Source organism: Tenrec ecaudatus, chromosome 8, assembly GCF_050624435.1.
Source record: "Tenrec ecaudatus isolate mTenEca1 chromosome 8, mTenEca1.hap1, whole genome shotgun sequence".
In the NCBI taxonomy this organism is placed as follows: domain Eukaryota; kingdom Metazoa; phylum Chordata; class Mammalia; order Afrosoricida; family Tenrecidae; genus Tenrec; species Tenrec ecaudatus.
In genome coordinates this window covers 7,851,693-7,877,013 of record NC_134537.1, presented here as the reverse complement: position 1 = coordinate 7,877,013, position 25,321 = coordinate 7,851,693, and the positions used below count along the sequence as shown (strand labels likewise).

The 25,321-nt window shown below is 49.1% G+C and overlaps 1 protein-coding gene across 2 annotated transcripts in view; it reads left to right on the top strand.

Annotated features, from left to right (window-relative positions):
- The window catches only part of SNRK (SNF related kinase), a 54,471-nt gene that overhangs the window by 21,165 nt on the left and 7,985 nt on the right, over positions 1–25,321 (top strand). For both annotated transcript variants that reach the window (XM_075555988.1, XM_075555989.1), the window contains exons 4-5: positions 19,618–19,759; positions 24,233–24,445. In XM_075555988.1, coding sequence (XP_075412103.1) covers positions 19,618–19,759; positions 24,233–24,445 — 355 coding nt within the window. The remainder of the gene's footprint in view (positions 1–19,617; positions 19,760–24,232; positions 24,446–25,321) is intronic.

Genomic DNA, 25,321 nt, shown 5'->3' with positions numbered 1-25,321 from the left:
TGCACAGGTATTCATTGCAATGTTCTTTCACTTTGAAAGACATATACAATGTTGCATACAGAGCTCCAGTGGCATACTGGGTTAAGCCTTGGGTTGCTAATCACACGGTCAGTCGTTCAAAACCACTAGCCACTCTGAGAAAAACAGGTAAGGCTTTCTACGCCTGTAAAGATTGATAGTCTCAGAAACCCACAGAACGTTTCTGCGCTGTCCTATTGGGTCACTTTGAGATTTTGTTGTTGGTTTCAGTATTGCATACTAAAACTTTTAAATGGAAAAGGAAAGTTGTCTGAAGGGATTCCTACAGATCTGGAACTAAAGTCCCCTATGTTATATGCTTCCTAGTTCATAGACAAACAGAAAATGAAACCTGCAGCCTACACATTAATTTATTAATTATTCAGTAGAAATCTTAATTACTTAAAACACAACTCCATATTAATAGAACGCAAAGGGTTTAATGTAGAGTTGGTGTGTGTAACCCCTATTGGGATATAAATAAAAATCCTTTATGCCTTCACTAACAGTATTTCTCAAATTCGTGGTTTAGCATTTAATGGAAATGATCGACTTTTATGAGCAGTGCTCTCATGAATATTACAATATAAAAATGAGTTGTTTTCTTTATAAATCTGCATATTTCCATATATTAAAAATGTGATTCTTTGCTTTCAGCAAAGTAGGAATGGGGGGAGACTTCCTTGATTCACTGAAGGGCAGCTACAAAACTCTCCCACCGGCATCACACTCAATGGGGACAGACTGAAGGCTTCTCCCTAATAATAAGACTGGCAATCAGGCGAGGATGTCCACTCTCCCCGTTCTTCCTCACTCGGGACTGGAGGACTTGAGGTTGGAAAGAAAGAGCTACCGCAGTCTATCTGCAGATGGCATGACTACATAGGAAGTCTTAAGGAATTGACAGGAAGACTAGTATGTGTGAACTCAGCAAGGTGGCAGGATAGCAAGTCAGCCACCAAACCCAGTTCCACTTCTCCATGCTGATGAAGCGTGTGTGAGCTCCAAACTTAAATTCACAGTTGTGTCCAGTCGCTCCAAAGAACATGGATGCCCTCTGGGTACAGTTAATAAAGTATGCTTAGGATCTGTATGCTGAAGATTAGAAATACTCCTGTAATCAAAGGAAACCCATGTGAACAGGCAACTTTCTGTGCTCATGACTTGGAAGATGGCATAGTCAAAAGGTGGTGGCCAGTGCCAAGGTCAATTCCCGTATTGCTTTAGTGTTAAGCAAGATGCCGTCATTGGGGGAAACTAGATGAAGGACCTGCCTGTCCCGTCCTGTTCTCCTCACTCCACCCCACCCCAGTATCCTCGTGTGCATGGTCCTGAGATGCAACATAGGGTTGTGTTTATGAAGAGGGCCCGATTGCGGTCTGGGTGCCGATCAGTGTGAGTGTGCTGCATCGTGCAGAGTTGAGATGCATGCTAATGAAAGCCAGCCTTGCGCTGGAGTCCATCTCCACCAAGAGGAGAGCGGAAGGGAGCTTCAGAATATCCCAGGGAAAATGGAGTGAAAGGGGCATGGAGTTTTTTCTCTTTGGAAGCCCCCATTATGTCCTTTTCTCTGGCAGAGCAGTGATGTTTTACCTTTTTCTCCAGCACGTGCCTCTCGATGTGAGGAAGGCTACTGACAGGTTTCCACACTGCGTTCTTGAACATCTTCAGTCCCTCTTGACTTTGACCAAAGGCGCAGGGCGTCCCAACGCCCAGTCTGAATTTGGAAATGGCCTATCTGACAAGAATCAATTCCCTCCGCCTGTGAAAAAGGAGACCAGGAAAATCTGATAAACAGAGGCATTCTGGGCCATTGATTGAGATGCTGCTTAGAACTTGTGTGAGATACCAACTTTTGGAAATGCAGCGATTCAACCCAGGAGTTGTTTGTTGAGGAGCGAATGCAGCAGCTGCATTGGTGCCCATGCCTTGCTCTGCTCCTGGTTTCAGTGGTGAACACCTGTCAGCATCCTTTGCCCTCTGTAGTCATAATACTCTGAGAGGGTGAACAGTTGAATGTTTCCTCTAAAGTCCATAAGTGATCACACCGAAGACAGAGTCCATGGAAAAATGGAGCGAAATATGATGGAAGCCCCCTAGGATATGTAGTACAAGGAGCCCTGGTAGCCTGGTGGTCACACGTTGGGCTCCTAGCTGCAAGGTCAGCAGTTTGCAACCACCAGCTGCTCTGTGGGAGAGAGACGGGGTTTTCTACTTCTGTAAAGGGTGACAGTGTCAGAAACTCACAGGGCCGCTCTGCCTTTGGCAATACCCAGGGCATAGATTCAGGGCGGGGAGAAAAGCAGCCCGTCTGTAGCACGGTGCCAGAGTCTCTGGAAGAGACCTTTTACAAAGACGTGCCACCATTTAAGCTTCCCGCCGGGTCACCACTGAAGAGTGAGCTGGTGTGAACCACCTGTAAATAAAGGCACCTTGTTCTGCCTTAGTCCTGGGTTCCCAGGCCCTGGCTGGTTTGCAGGAAAGCCACGGAATCATCTGGGAGCAGATGGCAGGGGTTCTGTACCTGCAGAACAACCCTTTGGGGTCTTCATCAAGTGAACTATGAGTGAATTTCCATTGGTGAGGAAGACTTGTGAGCAGCCATTGGCTTTTTGGCATTTGCGATACCAGAAACATCTCTGATGGAACTGGTTTGTGAGTTTTCAAAGATGGTTTCCTCACCGCATCTCCGGCTGTGGTGCTGCTGCTGCTTCTCCTGGGGTTGCAAAGCTCAGGTCACCTGAAGTAGTTGCAGGCACTGTTGTGAAAAGCATCATTCACTCCGCTGTGTGATAGGATTTAAAGTGGAGGTCCTTACTTCTGACGGACCTTTGCCGTGCCTTCCCCCTCACCCCGCAAGAGTCTGGCGTCAGGCCTGCATCCGAGTGCTCCTGCGGGATTCTGATGGGCACGCAGCCCTGACCACCACTGACTTAAACCATGAGATCCAAATGTCCATCCACTGCCCTAGAGAGCTCGACTCCCAGCAGTTCAGTTCTCATGTCCTTTGAATGTCATTAGGAAGAACAATATAAACATCCTTGGGTCCAAAAAATGAATGAGGATGTTCCCTTCTTCCTTTTCTTGTGTTTATTTTGATGCTGGTGATTTGAGCTTACAGTACTCTGTGTTCCTGTAGGAATTAAAGGAAAACCAAAGTTCGGGGCCCTTGAGAATTTTCTCTGATGCTGTGTCCTCAGGACCAGGGTCTGGCACTTCCACCTAGATCTCCTCGGGGACCCTGTGCGCAGGTCCCTTGTCCTCCCTCCCCTCCCCTCTGAGGAGCCCAGGGACTGTCTTGTCAGCTCCTTTTGCACTGCTGGTCTGGGCCTTCCCCCACTGTTCTCATGCAACTCAGGTTACTGCCCTGGTTCATCCCAAGTGATCATTATCATTACTATTCTAACCCAGAGGTTCTTAGTACCTTTTCAGCCCTGTTGGCACTGCTGGCTAAGCGTTGGACTGCTAACTACAAGGTCAGGTTCAAGGTTCAAGGGAGAAAGCTGCCCATTGTCTGGTTCCATAAGGATTTAGAGCAGCGGTTCTCAACCTGTGGGTGGCGATCCCTTTGGGGGTCGAACAACCCTTTCACAAGGGTCGCCAAGACGATAAGAAAACACATTTCCCATGGTCTTAGGAACTGAGACACCGCTTCTCTATTTGTCTCCAGGTGGGTCCACCCACATGCAGATACACCCACCTACGAGTACCCAGCATAAAGATAGTTACCCACGCTACACCATGCTTCCAGAGAACATTTCATTTATTTGTCATTAGAAATAAATATTTCACAATATAGAATTACGTACTGTTTTTGTGATGAATCATTGTACTCTTCATTATCTTCAAATTGTAACAATGAAAATACATCCTGCCTATCGGATATTTACATGACGATTCATCACAGTAGCAAAATTACGGTGATAGAGTAGCAGTGAAAATGATTGTATGGTTGGGGGTCCCCACACCATGAGGAACTGTATGGAAGGGTTGCAGTGTGAGGAAGGCAGAGAACCACTGCCTTGGACCTTCGGAAACCTGTGGGTTGGAATCCACTCAATAGCAGTTTTTGTTTTGCTTTGGTTTTTTGTTCGTGATGTAGTTACTTAGATTTGTGTTAGATTTCTTATTTCCTCCTTCTAAAATCCTCTGTGGAGACAGGAAGATGTGCACAACAGACAACTGTAGGTCTTAGTTGAATAAAAGCTAAAAGCTACATATTCATGGACTTCTCAGAAGCTCTGGGTCTCCGGGCATTTCATCCAAAGAGGCAGGAAGGAGCTGGTGACCCAGTCTGCCTGTCAGAGAGCAGAAGAGAGAAAAGCGGGTCAAAGAGCACAGTTTCCTGCCCTTTCCAATCTGCTGTCCTCGTGTGCAGGTTCCGAGAGCTCCAGGGGAGAGGCCCGGGGGCTTTGGCCAAGGAGAAGCTGGGATGCGGGTGAGGAGCAGCAAGACAGAAAGGAGAATTCTTGGGGTCCGCAGGCTGAGGTGGCAGCTTCTGGCAGGCCGGGATGGCTCATAAGACAAGCAGTGCTTCCAAAGTCCTTTCAAAGTTTAAGCCTAGCCATGCCACCTCTCTGCTTAGCATACTAATGACCCCGCTTCATTCGCAGTCGGCCAGCCCTCACAGTAGCCCACTGAGCTCCCTGACGGGCTTCTCCAGTCCCTTCCTACCTGCTTTCCCAGTTACTCCCTCGGCTCCGGCCATCCAGCCTGGCCCCGTCCTGTCTGAGGTGAGTCTCATCGAAGACACCTCACGGGAGAACCAGGCTTCTTTGTCTTTTTAAAATTTGGGATGGGCTGAACGCACAGGTATTCAGTCCGTTTCACCAGGCTTTTTGAAAAGCTTACTTCGCATGACTGCTTTTGCATGTGCCGCGTCCCCTCCGACATGGAGACCCTGGCTGCGAGAGGCGCGGTTGGCATGGGTTGGGGTGTCAGTAGGTGGCAACGAGTGCTCCAGCCGCAGGTTCTCAGTTCCCTTCTCAGGCGAGTTTTGTTTCTGGAGGACCAATCCCGAGAGACCGATGTTTCCTCTAGAGAACCGGTTGATTGTTACTGTCTGGTGCTGTGGAGTCCCTTCTGACTGAGAGCAGCCAATCGCCCTTACGTTGGAGCCCGTCACCGCAGCCACCGTCTGGATCCGTCTCCTTGAAGGGCCTTCCTCTTTGTCCTTTTCCAGAGACTGACCTCTCCTGATACCAAGTCCAACGTGCAAGACGAAGTCTCGCCGTCCTCATGTCTAAGGCGCACTCTGGCTGTACTTCTAAGGCAGATGTCTGTGTTTGTTCTTTGGGCGGCCCATGACACTCTCAGTGTTCTCTGCCAGCTCCCTAATCCAAATGCATTGCTGCCCCAGTCTTGCTGGTTCAGTGTTTAACTCCCACATGCACACGAGGCGGTGGGAAATGCCACAGTGACCTCCTTGCTCATCTACACTCTAAAGAGGGTTGAACAGATTTGCCCGGTGCAGTTCAAGCCCAGTTAATATAAGAGAAAAATTAAGTTTCAGTCGTGCAAACTTACATTCATGTGTCAGAGGTAGCTGTTGTTACTCCCAATTTCATCCATTTTCAGGTTTGTAATAAAGCTTTTAAAATAAGGTTCTTTTTTTCTTCTTTTAGTGTTCTAAGTTGATTTTTGTTGATCTTCTTAAGGAGAGTTGGTGATCCGTTGGCACTTTTGAGGACATGCTTTATGATCCTAATTGGATTCTCTCCAAGCTCTGGAAAGGGTCGTTCCCTGTTGGGATTTTAAGTCTTTCCCGTGCAGTTCCCAGGGCTTCAAAGGCATGGTTTTCCCATTGCTTTTGCTTCAGTTATTACAGCAGGAGGTTAGCCTGCTGCAGCCTCTTGCATTCTTCCCCAAAGCGGAAGATTCCCATAGGGTTTGGGTTGGTCCGCATTTCCTTCTCATCAGTCAGTTTAGGGACAGGGCGCCTCGCTGGCTGCCCCAGTGCAAAGGCTGTCGTGCGACCACGTTATCAGAAAATAGCTGGATCAGAATGTTTGCTGTTTACTGCCCAGTGTCAACTAGGACGAGGATGACTTGCTTAGCCGCTGGAAGTGAGGCGTGTTTGAGCGCGTGAGTGTGCCCTGCCTGCCTGGCCTGGCACTGGTCCAGCTGCTGTCAGGGCAACGACAGGGACAGGTTTTCCTCACATCTGTCCCCGAGTTGCCCCGAACCTGCCATGAAAAGCTGAATAGCTGGCATGAACCGCCCCAGGTCAATTCCACGCGAGTTCTTATGTTTTGTTCATAAACGTCATCCACAGTCTCATTCAGGCCCTGTGTAGTTTTACGTGAAACTAGCAAGTTCAGTAACTGCCTGTGAACGAGAACCATGACATCTACTCGCGCTCTGAAACACGTGAGTTTGCTGTGTGCTGCGGGGCTCACCTCTGGGGTGGGGGGCGGGGTTCCTGCTCCTGTGAGAACTAGTCCACAAAGGGAATCCTAGACTGCAGACCCTAGACAGGAGTGTTTGAGGGAAAAAGATGGATAGATTTTATTATAGTTTATGGATGCAGTGTACACAGGTTTTAAGTAAAAGTTTAATGGACACAAACGGAAATATCTGTCGTGTAGAAAGAATATTCTTCTTCTTAACGTAGAAGGAGCCCTTACAAATCAATGAGACAAACTCCCCAAGAGACAAATGGAAATCCATTCATCAAGAAGCCCTCTGGGCTGAAGCTGAGTGTGGTCATGTAGGTGCAACTCATTTACCCATGGAAGCGTGTGATACGGGACTACCGTGTACTGCAGTATCAAGGAATCCCAGCGGGACTCGCGGTTACCATGGGTGGAGGGGAGCGAGTTGTTGCGTAGGGGCATCGGGTTTATGTCGGTGGTGGTGGAGTAATTTGGAAAGGATGTCCAATCGTGGTGTACAGCCTGAGGAGTATCCTCAGTGACACTGAATCAGACCAGCAAAAGTCGTGCAACTGGAGAATGCGTAGGTGTTTGTATTTTTGCCACAATTAGGAAAAAAATTAAATTACTTGATTGCAGTGACTACAAGGAAGAAGCAAATGTTCTAGGACAGAATTCGGTCACACTTATACAAGTCTTCTTGATATGGTGGCGTTATTGAATTGTATGACGTGCGTGAAGTGCTAATGAAACTTAAACAAAACAGGAAGGCGTCTGGGCCCCAGTCAAGAAGAGGGAAGCGTAACCGGCTGAGCATGGAGAGCACTCACAACCTCGTGGAAAGTGACGGGAAGCAGGATGAGCGGGTTGGCAAAAGGGCGGGCCCTCGACCAACTGAATGGAGTATCCTCAGAATGTGGATTCCTATTTGGGAGGGGCTCCATGATGCCCAGCTCTACCTTACACACCTGGCTCGGATAAGAGTTCTCAACACATGGGATTCAGGACAGATAAACCCCTCAGGAACAGTAGTGGGAGTAGCGATAGCAGGAGGGGAGAGGGATAGGAAGGGGAAGGGGAGAAAGGGGGAACCCATCACAAGGTTGGATATATAGCCCCACCCCGCCCCCGAAGGAGACAAATGACAGACATGTGGGTGAAGGGAGACAGCGGGCAGTGTAAGATACAAAATAACAATATATAATTGATCAAGGATTCAGGAGGGTGGGGAAGGGAGGGGAAAAGAGAGTAGCTGAAACCAGGAGTTCAGGTAGAAAATATTTTGGAAATGATGGCAACCTAGTTACAAATATGCTTGATTCAATCAATGTATGGGATTTTATAAGAGCTGTAAGAGCCCCCAATAAGATGATTTTTTTTAAAAGAAAAACTGAAATTTCCCACAAACTCTCTGTGGCCCCCTCATGTATAGCCAGACGGTGGGCTTCCAGCAGAGGGGCTTGAACAGCACAGTGGTGTGGAATAGGGTTACTCCGACCAAAGACAGGCCTCTCGCTCAGGACCAACACTGCCGCGGAACCGTGCCGTCTCCGGAAGAATACCCAGGAGCTTCCTGTGCCCTTGGCCGAGGCAACGGTGTCTTAGTGACAGCTCTAAAATCATGACCCATAAGAGGAAAACGCAAGGCAAACTGATCACAGTGAGTCACCCCTCGGTAGACTCAAGAAAGCTGCTGGGGAGCAGAGGCTTCTAACGCGTGTGTGAGAGGAAACATGTCTCGAAAATATATAAAGCACTCTCCACAGCCAGCAATCTGTTAAAAGCCACCCGATTAAAAAATGGGCAAGCAATTTGAATAAACAGTTCACCAAAGAAGACACAGGCATGGTGAACAGCATGAAAATAGTTCAATGCCACAAGTCACTAAGGAAATGTAAATAAATCCTAATCTGTGACATCCTGGAGCAGAGCAGGCAATAAAATAAGTGTGTGGTTATACGAGGAGAGATGCAGGTATATGTTTTTAAAAAGGTACTTGCATATACAAGTGTATATTCAGGTATATGCATGAAGAAAGCTTCAGAAAGTTCCTGGATGAATGGTAGCAAAAGATAATAGAATGTTTTCCACAAATTTTTGAAACTCCCTTGTGTATATGTAATTATGTGCACTCGTAATATATTCACATATTGGTGTGTGTGTGTGCATATAAAACCAGATCGGCAGCACTTTATGGACTTGGCTTCCTGTGTGTGAGGCCTTGGGACCATAGTCTCCTGGGACAGCTCAGTCAATTGGCACAGCTCATCAAGTTGATGCTCCACGTCCTTGTTTAGTGCATACTGTGTGGGGTCCTAAAAGGTCCTGAGCAGCCCTCTGAGAGACAGCAATTGGCCTCTTGCCATCTGGGAGCCAGGAGCGGAGAAAACCAAAGATCCAAGGCAGGAATTAGCCTGCAAGACACCTGGCCCCAGGCATCCCAGCCTCCTCTCGCCAGAGCCCAGGGGAACTAGATGGTACCTGGCTGCCACTGGGATGGCCCTGCCCAGGGTCACAGTAGAAAGTGCCATTGTGAATGGGAGGACAATGTGGAACAAAACTCACGTCTCTAAAAAGAAGGCCAGACTTATTGAACCAATGGGGACTAGAGGAGCCCCCAGACTCTCTGCTTAAGTCACCTTTGAACTTGGAACCAAAGCCATTTCTGGTGGTCCGCTTTGACCCAAAGATTAAACTGGTTTATGAAATAAACAACTCACCTGTGAATACAGTGCTGGTGTACATTAACACCCATGTGCTCCTAAACAGTCAGCATTTAATTTGACGAGAAGCTGAGGGGCAGGAAGAATGGAAATAATGAGAATGTTGATACATTGTGAAAAATGTAACCAGTGATGAAGCAACTTTTAAAAACTCGCTAGATGAGTCGTCAACCCCTATTACAATGGCTAAACTAAAAAAAAAAACAACACATTTTATTGCAGGCTCATACAGCTCTTATGACAATCCATCCATTGTGTCAAGCACTTTCGTATACATTTGTTTCCGTGATCATTCTCAAAACATGCTTTCTACTTGAGCCCTTGGTATCAGCTCCTCATTTGTCCCCCTCCTCCCTCATGAACCCTTGATAATTTTAAAATTATTATTCTGTCATGTCTTACACTGTCCAACATCTCCCTTTACCCACTTATCCGCTGTCCGTCCCCTAGGGAGGAGGTTATATGCAGATCCTTAAAATCTGTTCCCCCTTTCTCCCTCACCTTCCCTCTACCTTCTCGGTGTCGCTGCTCTCACCACTGGTCCTGAGGGATTAATCTGTCCTGGATTCCCTGTGTTTCCAGTTCCTACCTGTACCAGTGTACATCCTCTGGTCCAGCCAGATTTGTAAGGTAGAATTGTGATCGTGATAGTGGGGGGAAGGAACCGTTCAAGAATTAAAGGAAAATTTTATATTTCATCGTTGCTACCCTGCACTCTAACTGGCTTGTCTCCTCACTGCGGCCCTTCTGCAAGGGGATGTCCAATCGCCCACAGATGGGTCCTGGGTCCCCACCCCGCACTCCCCCTCATTCACAATGCTATGATTTTTTTTTTTTTTGTTCTTTAATGCCTGATGTCTGATCCCTTTGACGCTTTGTGATCTCACAGGCTGGTGTGCTTCTGCCATGTGGGTTTTGTTGTTTCTCAGTTAGATGCCCACTTATTTGTCTTCCCGCCTTTGGGACCCCAGACTCTCCATCTTGCTAGCCAGGCACCGTTAGTAGCAAATATGGCTCCCCTTCTGAAAGCTGCCAGAGCCAATAGCCAACAAGAATGTGAAGCGCCAAGAGCTCGCCTGCGTGACTGGTGGGAGCACATAGCTAATGGCCCAGCCACTTTGGGAAAGGATGTGGCGGCTTCTTGTAAAGCTACCCATTAATAGGTAATCCAGCAGCCCACACCTGCATGTTCACACATGAGACCCTGAAACGTCAGTGGTTAAGCAAATCTGTGCACGGTACAGTGGCTCTATGTGTAATGGCCCCAAACTGGCATGGATCATCAGGACCATCTGTGCGGTGGAATCTACATGGCCCTTTTAGAGGGATGCACTCTTGGCATATTCAGTATCGGGCAAATCTCAGCTGCATTCACGGGGGTGGGGGTGGGGAGCCAGACTACAAAGGCTGCATGTAGACTGCGTGGTCCATGTATAATCAAAACTGCAGGGACACGAGGCAGACTTGTTGCCAGGCACTGGTCTCCGGGGAAGGTGTGACTGCACAGAGGCCCCGAGGTGATGTAGACGTTCTGTATTGCAGTCAAGGTCAGAGTCACAGGATTGGGCATTCGTCAGGACAGACAGAGCACACCAAACATGGCGACTGACTGACTGTAAATTGCACCATAAAAGAAACTGGTGGGTGGGTGGGACTAATTATTCTTTAAGTTAAAAGCTGATCGATGCTTACCTACCTAATAGGCACTGATCAGGTCGCCTGTGGTCTGTGGTGTTGGTGAGTGTGTGAGGGCCCCTTCATGGGCTGCTGATGGAATTTTACTGAAATTGTCAATTTTGCACTCTTAAAAATGGAAAATACGTGGTCGTATTTGTGAGCGTTTTCGCGCTAACCTTTAGCATAAGAGACATTCTCAAAGTTGTAATCCTACCTGGACTCAGCCACGTTGTATGTTTATTGTACTTCCTTGAAATATATGCTATTGTCGTGTGGCTCCTTTGGAATGGAAGAGGATGCGTTATATGCATTTTAAAACCACATGTCCAGCTAAGGGTTATGCGTGGAGAAGTGACCAGATTGAACATGAAAGTAGCTGATATTTTGAATTTGGTTATATCAGATTATTATTGCCGACTTTGCCATTACAGAGCTTCCTTCTCCTTCTCCGCGAGTGGAGAGTGTGTGGACAGTTTGACCAGGTTAAACATCCCAGGGCCTATTGAGGAAGGCCATGGAAAGGGCTCTCCAGAGCTGAGAAGGCTGGGCCGACTGCATTCTATGCTTTGGGTGAAAGAAGGGACCCTGGTGGCGTAGTGAGTTGCATGTGGGACTGCTAACCACACAGCAGCTGGTGGTTCAAACTCACCAGCCACCCCCAGAGAGAAAGATGAGACTTGGTGCTTTGTAAAGAGCCACAGCTTTGGAAACCCACAGGGCCAGTGCTGCTCTGTTCTCTAGGGTCCCTGTGCATCAGAATTGACTTGATAGCAGTGAAATTAAAAAAATTTTTTTTAACTTTTGAAAGAACTCCTTTAGCACTCAGCTATGACTGGACAGATGCAGTTAGTTTTCATTACCAGATGTCTTAATAGCCCAGGCAGTGCAACAGGTGCGTGCTGAGCATTGAGAGCCCACCCAGAAAGACCTTGCCATCTGTTCCCATAAAGATCATGGCTGGAAGGACCGCCTGGGCAGATTCTACTCTGTCACAGGACGCATTTGTCTCAGTGAAGTGACACCTAACAGTAGCTTCTGAAGTTAACAGTAGTGCATCCTAATGCAGCAGGCGTGGCATGTTTAAAGTCAATCAAACATCAGAACACTCCACCCGCTATTAAACTAACATCAAGTTCGCACAGACTTCAGCTGTACAGTGTGAGGCACCCAGCATTCTAGATGGGTAGCAAGCACTGCCTCTGACCCGGCAGCTGGAACTGGACATTTGATTGATACAACTGTAAACATGTCTTCATCCTTGTTGGAAGTGAGACTGGTGAAATCTCTGTATTTGTTACAGTCTTCCAGGACCATGGACAGGAAATCACTGGCTTCTAGTCCCCGGTGTCCCTCCCTCCCGGCTGTGGAGGTGACGAGGACAAAGTGTTGTCGAGACTGACAGTCTCTTGCTTCTGCAGATAGATATTAACTAATCGCTGAACACTTGAGACTTTTCGGTTAGTCTGCTAAGAAGCGTGGACACAAGCTAGCGACTTTGCCTTAAGAGGCTTGTCAGAGGGGCAACTTGGAATTCACAAAGTAGTGGTCTTCTGAAGATGGAATTTTGGAGCGGGATGAATTGGAGCTAATTTCTGTGTGCCGTCAGGGATTTAGAAATGCCACGAGGGGTGGTTCTGGCTAGGTGGAGCTGCCTTGGTGGGTGGTAGGTGGTGTCTCTGGTGCCAGAACGCTCCAGACTGCCCTGCTCTGCCCCACCCTGAGACCAGGACATTGGACCACTGAGAGAGCACCAAGAGTACAAAGCTTGCCACACTGGGGCTTATCCAGAGACTCTCTACCCCAGACCCTCGCCCTTGCTTTCATTTCTTATTATAAGACACTTGCAAGATTTTTTAATGAAACTCTTTAACACCGAGTTTTTGAAAATCATTTACTTCAAAGTTGTCAAAATAATTCTCCTAGCTACTCAGGCTTTGGAGAAGTTGGTGTATGATTTCCCATAAGGGAGGTTTGTTAGTCCGGGTTGATTTAGAAAAACAAAACCAGAGATGAGAGAGCTTTATAGAAAAGAGTAATTGTATATTGAAAAAACATCCCAGCTCATTCCAGATCAAGTCCATAAGTTCGTTATTAGCCCATATGTCTGATACCCATCTATAAATTCCTCTTCAGACTTCCACAGCCATGCAATAATGTAGGAAGGTCACAGGCCAGTGGGTAGAAAGTCTTGTGAATCCAGTGGTGGGGGAAGCATTTCCAGGGCGCCATGTGGCTTGTCACCAGGAAGGGGAAGCAGAGCGAGTGCCGCCTCCAGGGGGGCAGAAAGGAGTTCTCAGAATCCGTAGAAGGCACACAGAGGCCTCATTGCCTGTGACCTGACTGACAGGCTAGGCTCCACCCCTTCACTCAGGTTGACAGGAGGTACTCCACAGGAGGGGACCTTGTAGAGTACCCAGCGTCCTAGACCACCATTTGGGAATTGTCTCACTGAAGCAAAAAACATGGCTAGGCTTAAAAAAACACCCACTTTTTTTCTGTTTAAATTATATTTCTTTAAAAACGGTTATACTTATTTAGTCAATTTTACATGATAAAAGTCTGTTATGCACAGCTCACTTCTAATTACTTTTTTTTGGTAAATGTAGTTGCATTATCTTGGTAATTCAAAGATACAGAAATATACTGAATAAAAAAGTATAGAGCTCCCTCTGCTTTCCCATGCTAGTCCCATTTCTTTTTTTCTTTTGAAAGCATCATTTTATTGGGGGCTCATACAGCTCTTACTACAGTCCATCCACCCATGGTGTCATGCACATTTGTACATTAGCTGCCATCATAATTTTCAAAACATTTGCTTTCTACCTGAGCCCTTGGTATCAGCTCTTCATTTTGTTCCCCTCCTTCCCTCCCTCCCTCCCTCCCTCCCTCCCTCCCTCCCTCCCTCCCTCCCTCCCTCAAGAACCCATGATAATTTGTAAATTTTTGTGTTTTTTCTTGTTTTACAATGACCGATGTCTCCCTTCATCCACTTTTCTGTCATTCATCCCCCTGGGAGGGGATTATATATTGATCATTGTGATCGGTTCCCCCTTCCTCCCCCCTCCTTTCCTTTACCCTCTTGGTACTTCTATTCTCATTGTTGGTCTTGAGGGGCATATCTGCTGGCCCCATTTCTCTCTGTGTGGGGGGGTGGGGTGGGGGGGGGAACTGTGAAGCCGATTCTGACTAACAGCGGTCCCTGGAACGGAGCAGGAGCCTGGTGGGGGTGTGGCCGGCACACTGGCCTGCTAGCTGCAAGGTCTGCCCGAGGTGTGAAACCACCAGCCGCTCTGTGGAAGAAAGAGGAGACTTTCGACTCCTGTGCACTGTTCCAGTGTCGGGAACCCACGGAGGCAGTTCTACTCTGCCCTCCACGTCAGGGGTTGGCAACCTTTTGAGATGGAAGAGCCCATCCTGCCCCTCGCAACAATTTTAAAGTTACTCAAAAGCCATAAATATGTTTATGCACAAATGAAATCACCATGATCTGAGTCATATCCTTTAAATTTTTTCCGTTTTTCCCCAGAGCCACATGTATGTACCAAAAGAGCCGCAGTTTACTGACCCACATGCTATAGGGTCTCAGGGAGTTGGGACTGACTCTGTAGTATTAGGTTGTGGGCCGAGACAGAGAAGAACTGCCCCACAGGGTATCTTGGTGGTAATCTTCTCAGGAGCAAACCATCAGATCCCCCCCCCCCCCCATGGTGCCGCTGGTGGGTGTGCGCTCTGCAAACAGCCCCCTGCAGTGATGGCTGCTATCCCCAGTGTGGCTGTGACTGCCAGCCCGTGCAGGCTCTGCATACCCTCAGAAATTGCCACTATGCCGAGGCAGTTCTGACCTCGCAGGAGGAACTATGACTCACAGCAGCCGAGCAGCTTGGCCAGGATGATGCAAGTAAGGTGTGGTGGGGGTTGAATTTGGGGCTAAGGGACTGGCCACGCTGAAAGACATCGCCCAGTCCTGACTTCTCAGTGTGGCTCATGGGTGTGCTGTACAGAGTGTCTGTGCCTCGTCAGGAAGGTGACTGCTGCCTGTCTGGTTAGGAGGTGTGTGAACAAGCCCGTGGTATGTGACCAGTAACCCCTGGTGTGAGGCGTCTTGAATTTGGGGTAAAGCCCAAGTTTGCTCCTGGGGCACAGCTAAATCCCCTTTTCTTAATCTTGTATAGATGAAATGAGGGGCATGCTGCCGTGTCCCAAAGACCTTCAGCTGCCTCTGTGTCCACCCCTGCTAAGTCAGGAATTTGCAGGGTAATTGCTTCCTCTTTGGCTGCAGTGGGGCTCAGGAGTAGACGTGCCACCTTCCATGGAGAGACCCAGTTAGTGTTTCTCCCGTGTGCAGCCCAGGGCCTTGCCCACTGGTTGGTGGAGCCGTGTGTGCTCTATGATGCTGACCAGGTGTCAGGGTGCTCCAGGTTACGACGGATGAGGAAGGGCACTTGTTTGGTCCCCTCACCTCTAATGGTGGGGGCTCCTGGTGCAGGACTGAGCAGTGCAGTGTCATGTTGGATGTGGATAGCCGTGAAGTCGGGGGCCAACTGGACAGCACGGCTGACAACAGCACAGCTTTACTTACAAGTTCACCCCTTAAGGACTCCAGGCAGTGGAGGAAATCAAGCATCTCAGCCCACCGTGCTGATGCTGAAAGCACCCCCAAGCCCAGGCCGTCGAGTGGGAGGGGAGGAGGGCCAGCTGTGGGAGTGTTTGAGGCTGTTGAGCAGGTGACAGAGTTGGCAGAATCACTCCGACCTGGAAGTCAGAGACACGAAGATGGGGCACCTGGAATGTCCGAGACCTGATTGGGTGGGCAGAAGCTCGTGATCTGACCAGGACAGCAGGTTGGGGAGAAGACAGTAAGGCGCCCCCCCCCCACCCGCCCAGGAGCATTCCAGTGGGTTCCGAGCTACTACTCAGGAGAGAGGGCAGTTTTAGACTAAGTATGACTGTGACCTGATGGCATTCACAGGTGTGTGTTTATATTCATGTGTACCTTTTTAACTTAAAGGGGGACACGTTTCCCCTTAGAAATGAAACTTGGCTTCTAATGCGAATGACTGATGAACATGATCGTGTCCGAATTCTCTCCTTTTCCGCCTCCCTCTGTTCATTCAAATGGCTTGAGAGTTTTTCTTCTTTCTGAACCATCTCTAGTTGTGTTTCTTAGAACCCATCATTGGTGTTATTTGGGACAAGAAGGAATCGGTCATCAAACATTCCAGGTAATTTCAGTGCAGAGAAGCACTTCTCACTGTGTACACAGGAAATAAACACAGGGTCTAGGTTTCCCTCTTGGAGAAAGGGGAGACTTCCTCTCCTGTATACAGCTGCGGTCTCAGAAAGCCACCAGGCCAGTCCTTCCCTGTCCTATAGGGTCACTGAGTCAAATTGAAGTTTGAAGCTTCCTTCTAGAGTCCTTGGGATGGAAACACTTGGGAAACAGCTCTTGCTGTTTTAAGAAAGCTCTGCTTTTACATTGGTGTGGGGTCAAATGCCACTTGCTGGTGAACACAAGTGGAAGAGCACTTGCATCCCGGCCGGCAGCTGGCAGCCGTGCTGTAGAAGGCGCTGGCCCTGCTTCTGCCGCAGTGTCTTAGGGACCTCCCTGGCCTGCAGCTTCTCCCCCATCCACGGCTACACGCCCGGCTTAAAGAGGACTGAGACTTCTGCCTTTCTCTGAGCCTCCCGTTTCCTATCTTCTGATACGTGTCCTTTCTTTTGCCGCCTAGATAAGTCACTTTGGGAACAAGTATTCTTAGCCCTGACCACCACCAGCCTTCCCTTTGGAGTTTGCTTTTCCTGAAATGAACAGTTAGCACACCCTTTGATTCTGTTACTTCCTCTCACTCCTTTCACAACCTGCCTGAAACAAACTCCGTAATGTAAGCTCCACCCGAGTCCTGGCCACAGCATAAGTCAGTCCCCTGATGACCGAGGGTAAGCAGATGACACCTGGGTCCTCCCGTCTGGGGCCTTGCCTGTTGACGGATCTGTGCCCCTTGAGCTTTCTGACTTTGTACCGACTTCCTGTCTGGTCCTCACAGTGAACTGGGAACCCTTTCACAACAGAAGAACCTCTCCCCCCCCCCCCCCCCCCGTGTGTCTTCTCCCCGTGCCTACAGCAGTGCCTGCCCCAGGCGAGCAGGGGCAGGGACGGCTGCCTTTGAATGTCTCCTTTGTGCCGAATACTGCCTTCATCCCTCATGCCTGCGACAGCTTACAGCGTGGAAGGGGCCACATGGTGGTTTCGAGTCCCCAGCAGCTCCCTGGAAGCAAAGACTTGACCACCTGCTAGGACCAGGGCGTGGGAAAGCCCACAGGGCGGTCCTACCCGCGCTGCGGGAGCGGAGTCCGTAGCGTGCTGTGCAAAGGCAGGGCACACGGTTCCCATCACTGGGCTAAACGCATACCCACCACTTGTGCTCGCGTGCTGACAGCGGCCCTAGGAATGGGAACGTGAGGCGATTGAGTCACAGGCAAAGGCGAACAAAGGGAGAACCCTCAGTGTCCCGGGCATAACTCAATAGGACACATGCCATTTGGACGGTTCTCTGGTCAGAATGCTTTGACTCGTGTGACTAACTTGGCAGACTCCTTGACATACCTCTGGAGTCCAGAGTGCCTCAACTTTTACCCATTTTCGTATTCCAGCTCTGATCTGAGGCCTAACTGCAGACAGCAGGTCCAGAGCACGTGTTTGTGGTGTGTTCTCCTAACCACCGGGAGCTCTTAGCACGCCACATGTTTAACGTACTTCCACAGTCCCGTTTTGAACCACGGGCATGCGTCACTGAGCTGCCACGTGTGGCCGCCAGTGGACTCCGGAAGGTGTGTGCTGTGCTGTGCGGCCTGTTCTGAGTAGGGGAGACCCCACAGCCCAGAGCAGCCCCGCCCGATGGCCTGCTGGCAAGTGCAGCCCTTTAGAGAAAACCGTCCCCTGAGACCCTGTGGAACTCCATTGGTGTCACCGGGAGGTAGGGGGGGAGTGGCTTGGTGGTGACTATTGATGACAGTTGACCCTTGCTCAGAGTGGGATAAGGGATCTGTGTAGAGAGCCAGCGTCAGGAAATCCCTTGAACATTGTTGGTAAGGTCGTGGAATTGGGGTTGGAAGTTCTCCAGGGCCCACGCGGAATCATCCTTAGGCTCCTGACATCCTCTCTGTAGACACTTGAGTGGACACTGTTAGTGTCTGTAGACACTGGTCGTAGCTATCCCTTCTGCCTCACTGATTCCCAGGGAAGGGCCCGTGGTGAAGTCTGTCCAGATCGGAAATCACCGCGTCAGCAGCTTGATTGCCCTCGTCGACACTCTGTGCCCATTCCCGTGGAAAAGCATATGGAGCCTGTGTGATGTTGTTTTCATACGGAAGTGGAAGCAGCTGTGGGTGCCCCCTGAGAGCCAGCGCTGGGTGAGCTGCTGTCTCTAAGCCCCTTGTGGTCTAGAAAGCTTGTTTGACTCGATCCTCTGAATGAAACGCACGCTATCAACCCCTTTGGTTTTCATGTTTGGAGTGGGTGCATGATTTTTGACTTCCTCCCAAAGAGCCATCCTCTCTTCCTTTGAAAAATAGCATCACTCTGGCCTCTGTTCGACGGGCTTGTTTTTTTAATTTGACGTCAAGAGTTGGAGGTGTGGGGTATTGTGGGAGTCAACAGAGGGTTGGCAAAAAAGAAGACCGTCAGTGAGATGGACCTGCACAGTGGCTGCAAGGGCCCAAACACAGCACCAATCATGTTTGTGGTGGTGTACATCGGGTTACTGTGAGTTGAAACTGGCTCAATGTGTTCACAGCAGCAACAATACCCATTTCATCCTGTATAACTGGGAGTGCCTTCAGGGGCAAACTACTCCAGCCTTACCACCTGTTTGGGAATGCTGGGGGCAGAATACCAGATGGTTGCTCAGTCTTTGCGGGGGTACTTTCAGTGATGGGAGAGTTAGTATTCTCTTTATAGACAGCTGGCTCTAGTGTTTTAATGTCTCTGTTGGGTACGTCCACAGTCCTGGTTACTTACAGCTTTGGCCCTGGTTCTGTCCTCTGAGGTGATAGGTAACCAGCCTTTTGTCACATAACCCAAACCAACCAAGTACATCAAACCCATTGCCCTCGAGTCAGTTCTGCCTCCTAGCCGCCCTGTGGGACGGAGTAGAACCCCACCCCATTGGTTTCCCAGGCTGTCCATCTTTCTTGAAGCAGAAAGCCACATCTTTCTCCCCTAGGTGGCTGGTGGGTTTGAACCACTAACCTTGAGATTAGCTGCCTATGGTCTATCCCACTAGGCCCCCAAGGGGCCCCTTTCCTCCTAGCAGCACAGGTGTCTCTCTCTCTCTCTGAGCTCTCGTGTTCTTATCGACAAAAATGGTGTGAGTTTTGTAACTTGGATACCTCGCTAGGATTGAGGAGAAGAGCTGAGATGATTGTCACCTTTGGCGAAATCCTCCCCCTGTCTCCGAATATCTTAATTTTATCGCGGTGGGCATCGGAAAGGGAAAGCAGCAGTGTGCTGTCTGCCCCTTGGCCTGAGAGCTTGGACAGGCCGCTTCCAGTTAGCATTCTTGGACTCTTCACTGTCCACTTGCTGACCATTCCCTGTGCGCCACCATGTGTCTTGTACTTGTTTAGGCTTTAAGTGTTGATGAGTCACAGGAAACGAAGCAGGTAGGTGTCTTGCCCTGTTGGGGTGCAGGTTTCCTCCCTAGATGTTTTTACTTAGAGCTGAAGGGTTCTGATTAGTCAACGTAACAAGCCTCGTTGTCGTCCTTCCCTTGGTGTTTTTGGTTTCCGGAGCACTCCGGGTTTTAACACTGTGTCTTTCTTTGTAGATATTTGGAGTCTGGGAGTAATCCTCTTCATGTTGGTGTGCGGGCAGCCACCCTTTCAAGAAGCCAATGACAGCGAGACGTTGACAATGATCATGGATTGCAAATACACAGTCCCGTCCCACGTGTCTAAAGAGTGTAAAGAGTAAGTACCAGCAGCCCTCAGAGATTGCAGGCACTCAAACCGAAACCAGAAATCCTGTTTGTTTCTTTAAGGTGCCAGGAAAATCCAAGATAGCTTCAATAGCCAAGTTCCCACATCTGGGTTTATGTTCCAGTGTGAGATTCCAACAGCTATTCAGACGGGGTGGTGGTGGGGGGCAGGGGGACAAGAATATGATTTAAAATGTAACAGGGTACAGATTGGGTTTGTCTGTCTGTTAAATAAATCAGCCTCTTGCCAGCAAGAAACCCTTCACATGCCCTGTCAGCACCCCTTCCCCGGAAGTGAAGACATCACCATGGGAACTGCGTCCGTGGAGCACCACTGGAGTCTGCAGACACGTGTCGGGCTCTGACTCCCCCCGCCACCCCGGCCCCCGTTGACTCAGGAGCACAGGCCCGGCTTACCTGCGTGGCCATGGGAAGCCAGCAACCACACAGCTACTCAAGTTGATTATTTGGGACTTAATGGGAGATGTGCAGTGTGAAATACAGTAAAGGGCCAGGAACCGTGGAAGTTTGGTCTTTCGTTGGTTGACATTACCAGTGATATTTTTTAATGAGGTCAGCTACTACTTAAAGGCATTTGGTTGTCTTGATACAGTTTTAAGACTCAGATCAGGATATTAAAGGAGATTTTTCCCCCCTCACCTGCTAAGGGTAGCTGTGGGATTCTTCTTTCCAAATGAAGCCCCATCTTCAGTTATGCGGTTAAGAACTTGGCTTTGCCATTTGCTAATCAAGGGAGCAGGGTGGCCCTAGTAGACTACCTGCTGACGGCAAAGCTTAGCTCAGCCTTTGTGCAGAGGCCACACGCAGTCAGGACTGCTGTGCTCAAGGTGCTTATTTTTAGGTCTCTATTGCTGGTGTTGTTCTCTCCCTCAGGAACCAGGGCGGCCATCTGTGGGTGTAGATTGTGTGCATGCTCGATGTTGGTAATACCACCATCCTTAGTGACAAACTGGAACAGATTCATGTACTTGTATTTTGACACACTTCATTCTAAAGAGCGTGTGAAACATCATCTAAAAAGCCCAGCACCTTGGGCACCTGTGATCCAGCTCCAAAAGAGGAGCGGCACCCCTTGTCTGAGAGGCCCCACGGCGCTCCTGTCCTGGAGAGACTGGCCGTCAGCCACAGCACTGCTTCTCCACTCCAGTCCTTCCTCTGCCTGACTTCACTAAGTTGCATTGTTTGCTCAGGGATCATGTCCATTTGGCCCAAATTTATACCATCCTCTTAGTTTGAAGGTCTGTAGAATCTGTGGCCCCTTTCATTCCAACATTGACAATGTGTCCCTCCTCTTGTTTTCTTTTTATTGTTGCCTTATTCTTGATCTGCCTTTCCCCAGATTTGTTAATTGTATTCATCTGTTTCAGAGAACTACCTTTGACTTCATTTGCTTTTACCCTCAACTAGCACAGAAGTTAGTCTAAAATGTTCATGATCTTCCTGTTTTAACTCACACTGACATATTTGTGCACTTAATTTAGCAAAATCCGTAATTGATCTGTTATGTTACCATCTTCCTAAATAACCCCCAAATCCTTACAAAGCTTTAGTTCCCCTCCAATATTTTAGTAACTTTTTTTATTTCACAAATTAGGTGTTATTTCATAGAGATAAAAATCATTTAGACTTACTCAGGTATTTTCCCAAAATGTTTCTTATTCATCCTTCGTATATATCGACCCTCTCAGCTGGATCTCATTCTTCTGAAAGTTGTTGGATCCTTTCAAATTTCTCTAGGTGAGCATCTGTCAGTGATGCTTGTATTAGTTTGTATTGAACATGACATTATCCGATAGTGTTCTTGAGAGTTTCATTGGGTATAGGATTCTGGGTTGACACCTTTGCTCCTTGAAAAGATGATTCTGCTGTGTTCTGACACCCATCATTGCAGTCAGCTGGGTGTCTTACTGCTGTTCCTGTGGAGGTGGTGTCTCTTCTCCGACCGCCCATCTAGGACGTGTTAGGGCTCCTGGCTCAAGGTTTGCATTCTTTGATGAATTTGGAAACTCTTCATCCATTAGTTTTTCTTTCTTTTTTTAAAAAAAATCATATTATTGGGGGCTCGTACAACTCTTAGCACATTCCATCCACCCACTGTGTTAAGCACTTTTGTACATTTATTTCCCTCATCATTCTCAAAACATTTGCTTTGTACTTGAGCCCATGGTATCAGCTCCTCATTCTTTCCCTCCCTTTCTGTTCCCCCTCCCCCATGAACCCTTCACTGACTTCTCCACTGTCCATCCCCCAGGGAGGAGGTTATATGTAGATCCTTGTAATTGGGTCCCCCTTTCTACCCCACCTTCTCTCCTCCCTCCCAGTATCACCACTCTCACCACTGGTCCTGAGAGGTTCATCTGTCCTGGATTCCCTGTGTTTCCAGTTCCTCTCTGTACCACTGTACATCCTCCAGTCTAGCCGGATTTGTAAGGTAGAATTTGGGATCATGAGAGTGGGGGGAAGGAAGCATTCAAGAACTAGAGGAAAATTATATTTTTCATCATTGCTACATGCATCCTGACTGGCTGGTCTCCTCCCCGCGGCCCTTCTGCAAGGGGATGTCCAGTTGCCCACAGATGGGCCCTGGGTTGCCATTCTGTACTCCCCCTCATTCACAATGCTATGTTTTGTTTTTTTTTCTGTGATGCCTGATACCTGATCCCTTCGATGCCTTGTGATTTCATAGGCTGGTGTGCTTCTTCCGTGTGGGTTTTGTTTTTTCTCAGTTATATGGCCACTTATTTATCTTCCAGCCTATAGGACCTCAGACTCTATTATCTTTTGATAGCTGGGCACCATCAGCTTTCTTCACCACATTTGCTATGCACCCGCTTTTTCCTCAGCGATAGAGTTTGGACAGGTTGGTGTGCTTCTTCCATGTGGGTTTTGTTGTTTCTCAGCTAGATGGCCGCTTGTTTAACTTTAGGCCTTTAGACCTCAGATGTTGTCTTAACAGCCAGGCACCATCAGCTTTCTTCACCACATTTGCTTGTGCACCTGTTGTCTTCAGCACTCGTGCCAGGAAGGTGAGCATCTCAGACTGCTGAATTGTTAGAACAAAGTATTGTTGTGTTGAGGGGAGTACTTGAGTAGGGGCCCACTGTCCATCTCTTTCCTTAATACTAAACCTATACATATATGTACAGAGATCTATTACCCCCGTGTCGTATATAAATGTATTTACATCTGTATATCCCTGTATTTTATCCATAACTGCCCTTTGCCTCCTAGTTCTTTCCTCGATTTCTTTGTACTTTCCTCTTGTCCCACGATCATGTTCAACCTTCATTTGGGTTTTCAAAGAAAGCATCTCACTAGTTTTCATTTCCTTTTGGGATTCTGGTTCGCTGTGTATTAGAGCCACCTCCCCCCACAACCCACCCACCCACCCAACACCACAGAGCAGTGCTGTGTGGTCTTCTGTTCCTTAGTCATTTCCTTGTGTCTCCTTCCTGACCTTGTACATATTCAGTCTGTTGTCGTCGGTGTGTCTCAGCCCTTCTCACACTGATGCTAGGAACCCAAACAGCAAGTACTCTTTCTGTCCCTCCATCTACTATCCCTCCCTCCATCCATCCACCCCTCCCTCCATCCATCCACCCCTCCCTCCCTCCATCCACCCCTCCCTCCCTCTATCCACCCCTCCCTCCCTCCATCCACCCCTCCCTCCATCCATCCACCCCTCCCTCTCCCTCCATCCACCCCTCCCTCCCTCCATCCACCCCTCCCTCCCTCCATCCACCCCTCCCTCCATCCATCTACCCCTCCCTCTCCCTCCATCCACCCCTCCCTCCCTCCATCCACCCCTCCCTCCCTCCCTTCACCCCTCCCTCCCTCCCTCCCTCTCTCCCTCCAGCTGGGCTCCCATCTTCAGTAGCTTGACGCATTGCGTTCCCTTCACCCAATGTGGCTTTCAGAACAGGAGCAGAAATCATTAGGCCGAAAGCCAGCTTTGTGGATCGCCTGTCAAAGTCCCAACTTTGTGTACTTTCAGTGGCTGAGTAGTGTTTTAAAATTTTTTCCCCTTTTGGCCAACATAACATCCTTAAAAAAAACAAACACCTAAAAATGTGTAACATTTTCCTTGTCTCTGTTAGGGTCGGTGGGCCCTGCACCTGGCTTGTTCCTGACCATTGGGTCTGGTTCTGGGCTGCCACCAAGCCAGCAGCTAATTCAAGCACAGGTGTGAATTTGTGACTAGAGTTAATTGTAGATTACAGCAAGCTGTGTGTGTCTGTTTGATCCACTTGGTTTATCTGGAGGTGGTGACTTTTTATTTTACAACTCTTGATAGCACCCCATTTTCATTATTTCTACCAGCCCCCCCACTGCCCGCCACCTAATGATCAACCCTAATTGAATTGATTGTGTAGGAGTGGGAAGTAGTAATATGCATCGCCGTTACTCACCCTGCTTGCTTTCACCGTGGGTGTCCTTCCTCCAGCCTAATCACACGGATGCTGCAGAGAGACCCCAAGCGCAGGGCCTCCCTCGAGGAGATCGAGAACCACCCTTGGCTCCAGGGCGTGGACCCCTCGCCGGCCACCAAGTACAACATCCCTCTGGTGTCCTACAAGAATCTCTCGGAAGAGGAGCACAACGGCATCATTCAGCGCATGGTGCTCGGGGACATCGCTGACCGGGACGCCATTGTTGAGTAGGTCTTGCTTCTCAGTGTGGGTCATGGGCCTCGGGCTCTTGGGAGGGCCATTCTCTCCCGGCCAGGGCCTCTGGACACACCGCACAGTGGCCAGCCTCCCCAGTTGGCAGGAGTGAGATCGTACTTCACTCCGCCGTGCCGTGCCCAGTGCAGTGTGTGGCATGGAGGTGTTCCTGTCAGTAAGCCCCTGGGGGGCGTCAGTGCCGGGCGTGGGGTTGGAGTCTCCTCCTGTCAGTCTTTTGGACTCACCTGTCTTGTCCCCTGGAGCAGGGAGAAATGGGGGGGGGGCAGCTTTGGGCTCTCTAGATCAGGGTGGGTCGTGGGGGATTGTCAGTGAGGTGGACGGCAGTCACGCCCACGTCTGTCAATGGTGACCTTGTGCTAGAGGAGCATGCAGCTTAAACAGTGGCAGGTCCCACAGGTTCCACTGGTGCCCGGTGCCCGTAGAAGAACGCTGAAGCCCGGTCCGAGTCCCCACAGACCTTTGAGATGACCCCTCCCTCAGTGTGAAGAGGCACTGGCTCTGTACATGGTCGTGAGTTTCTGTAAGAGGTGCTGGCTGTGAGCTGCACACACCCTTCCCACCAGTGAGGACCAGAGGACTTGGACACTGCACGAGACAGCTGAGGATGAGGGAAAGGGGGGCTCTGGGCAGCAAAAGAGGTTGAGAGACCTGGTACTGAGTCCCAGAGTGGACCTATAGGCCTGCTTCCTGAGTGGGGCCACACGCAGCAGCCCAGTGTAAGGGCCTGGACCCCGAGCGAGGGGCATCTGTGTGAAGGGCATGAGACTTTAGGCTGCTTTTCGTTTACTGGCAAGAAAAGATCCCCAGAAATCGACCCACCTCTTCACTTTGGCGTCAGTAAATTTCCA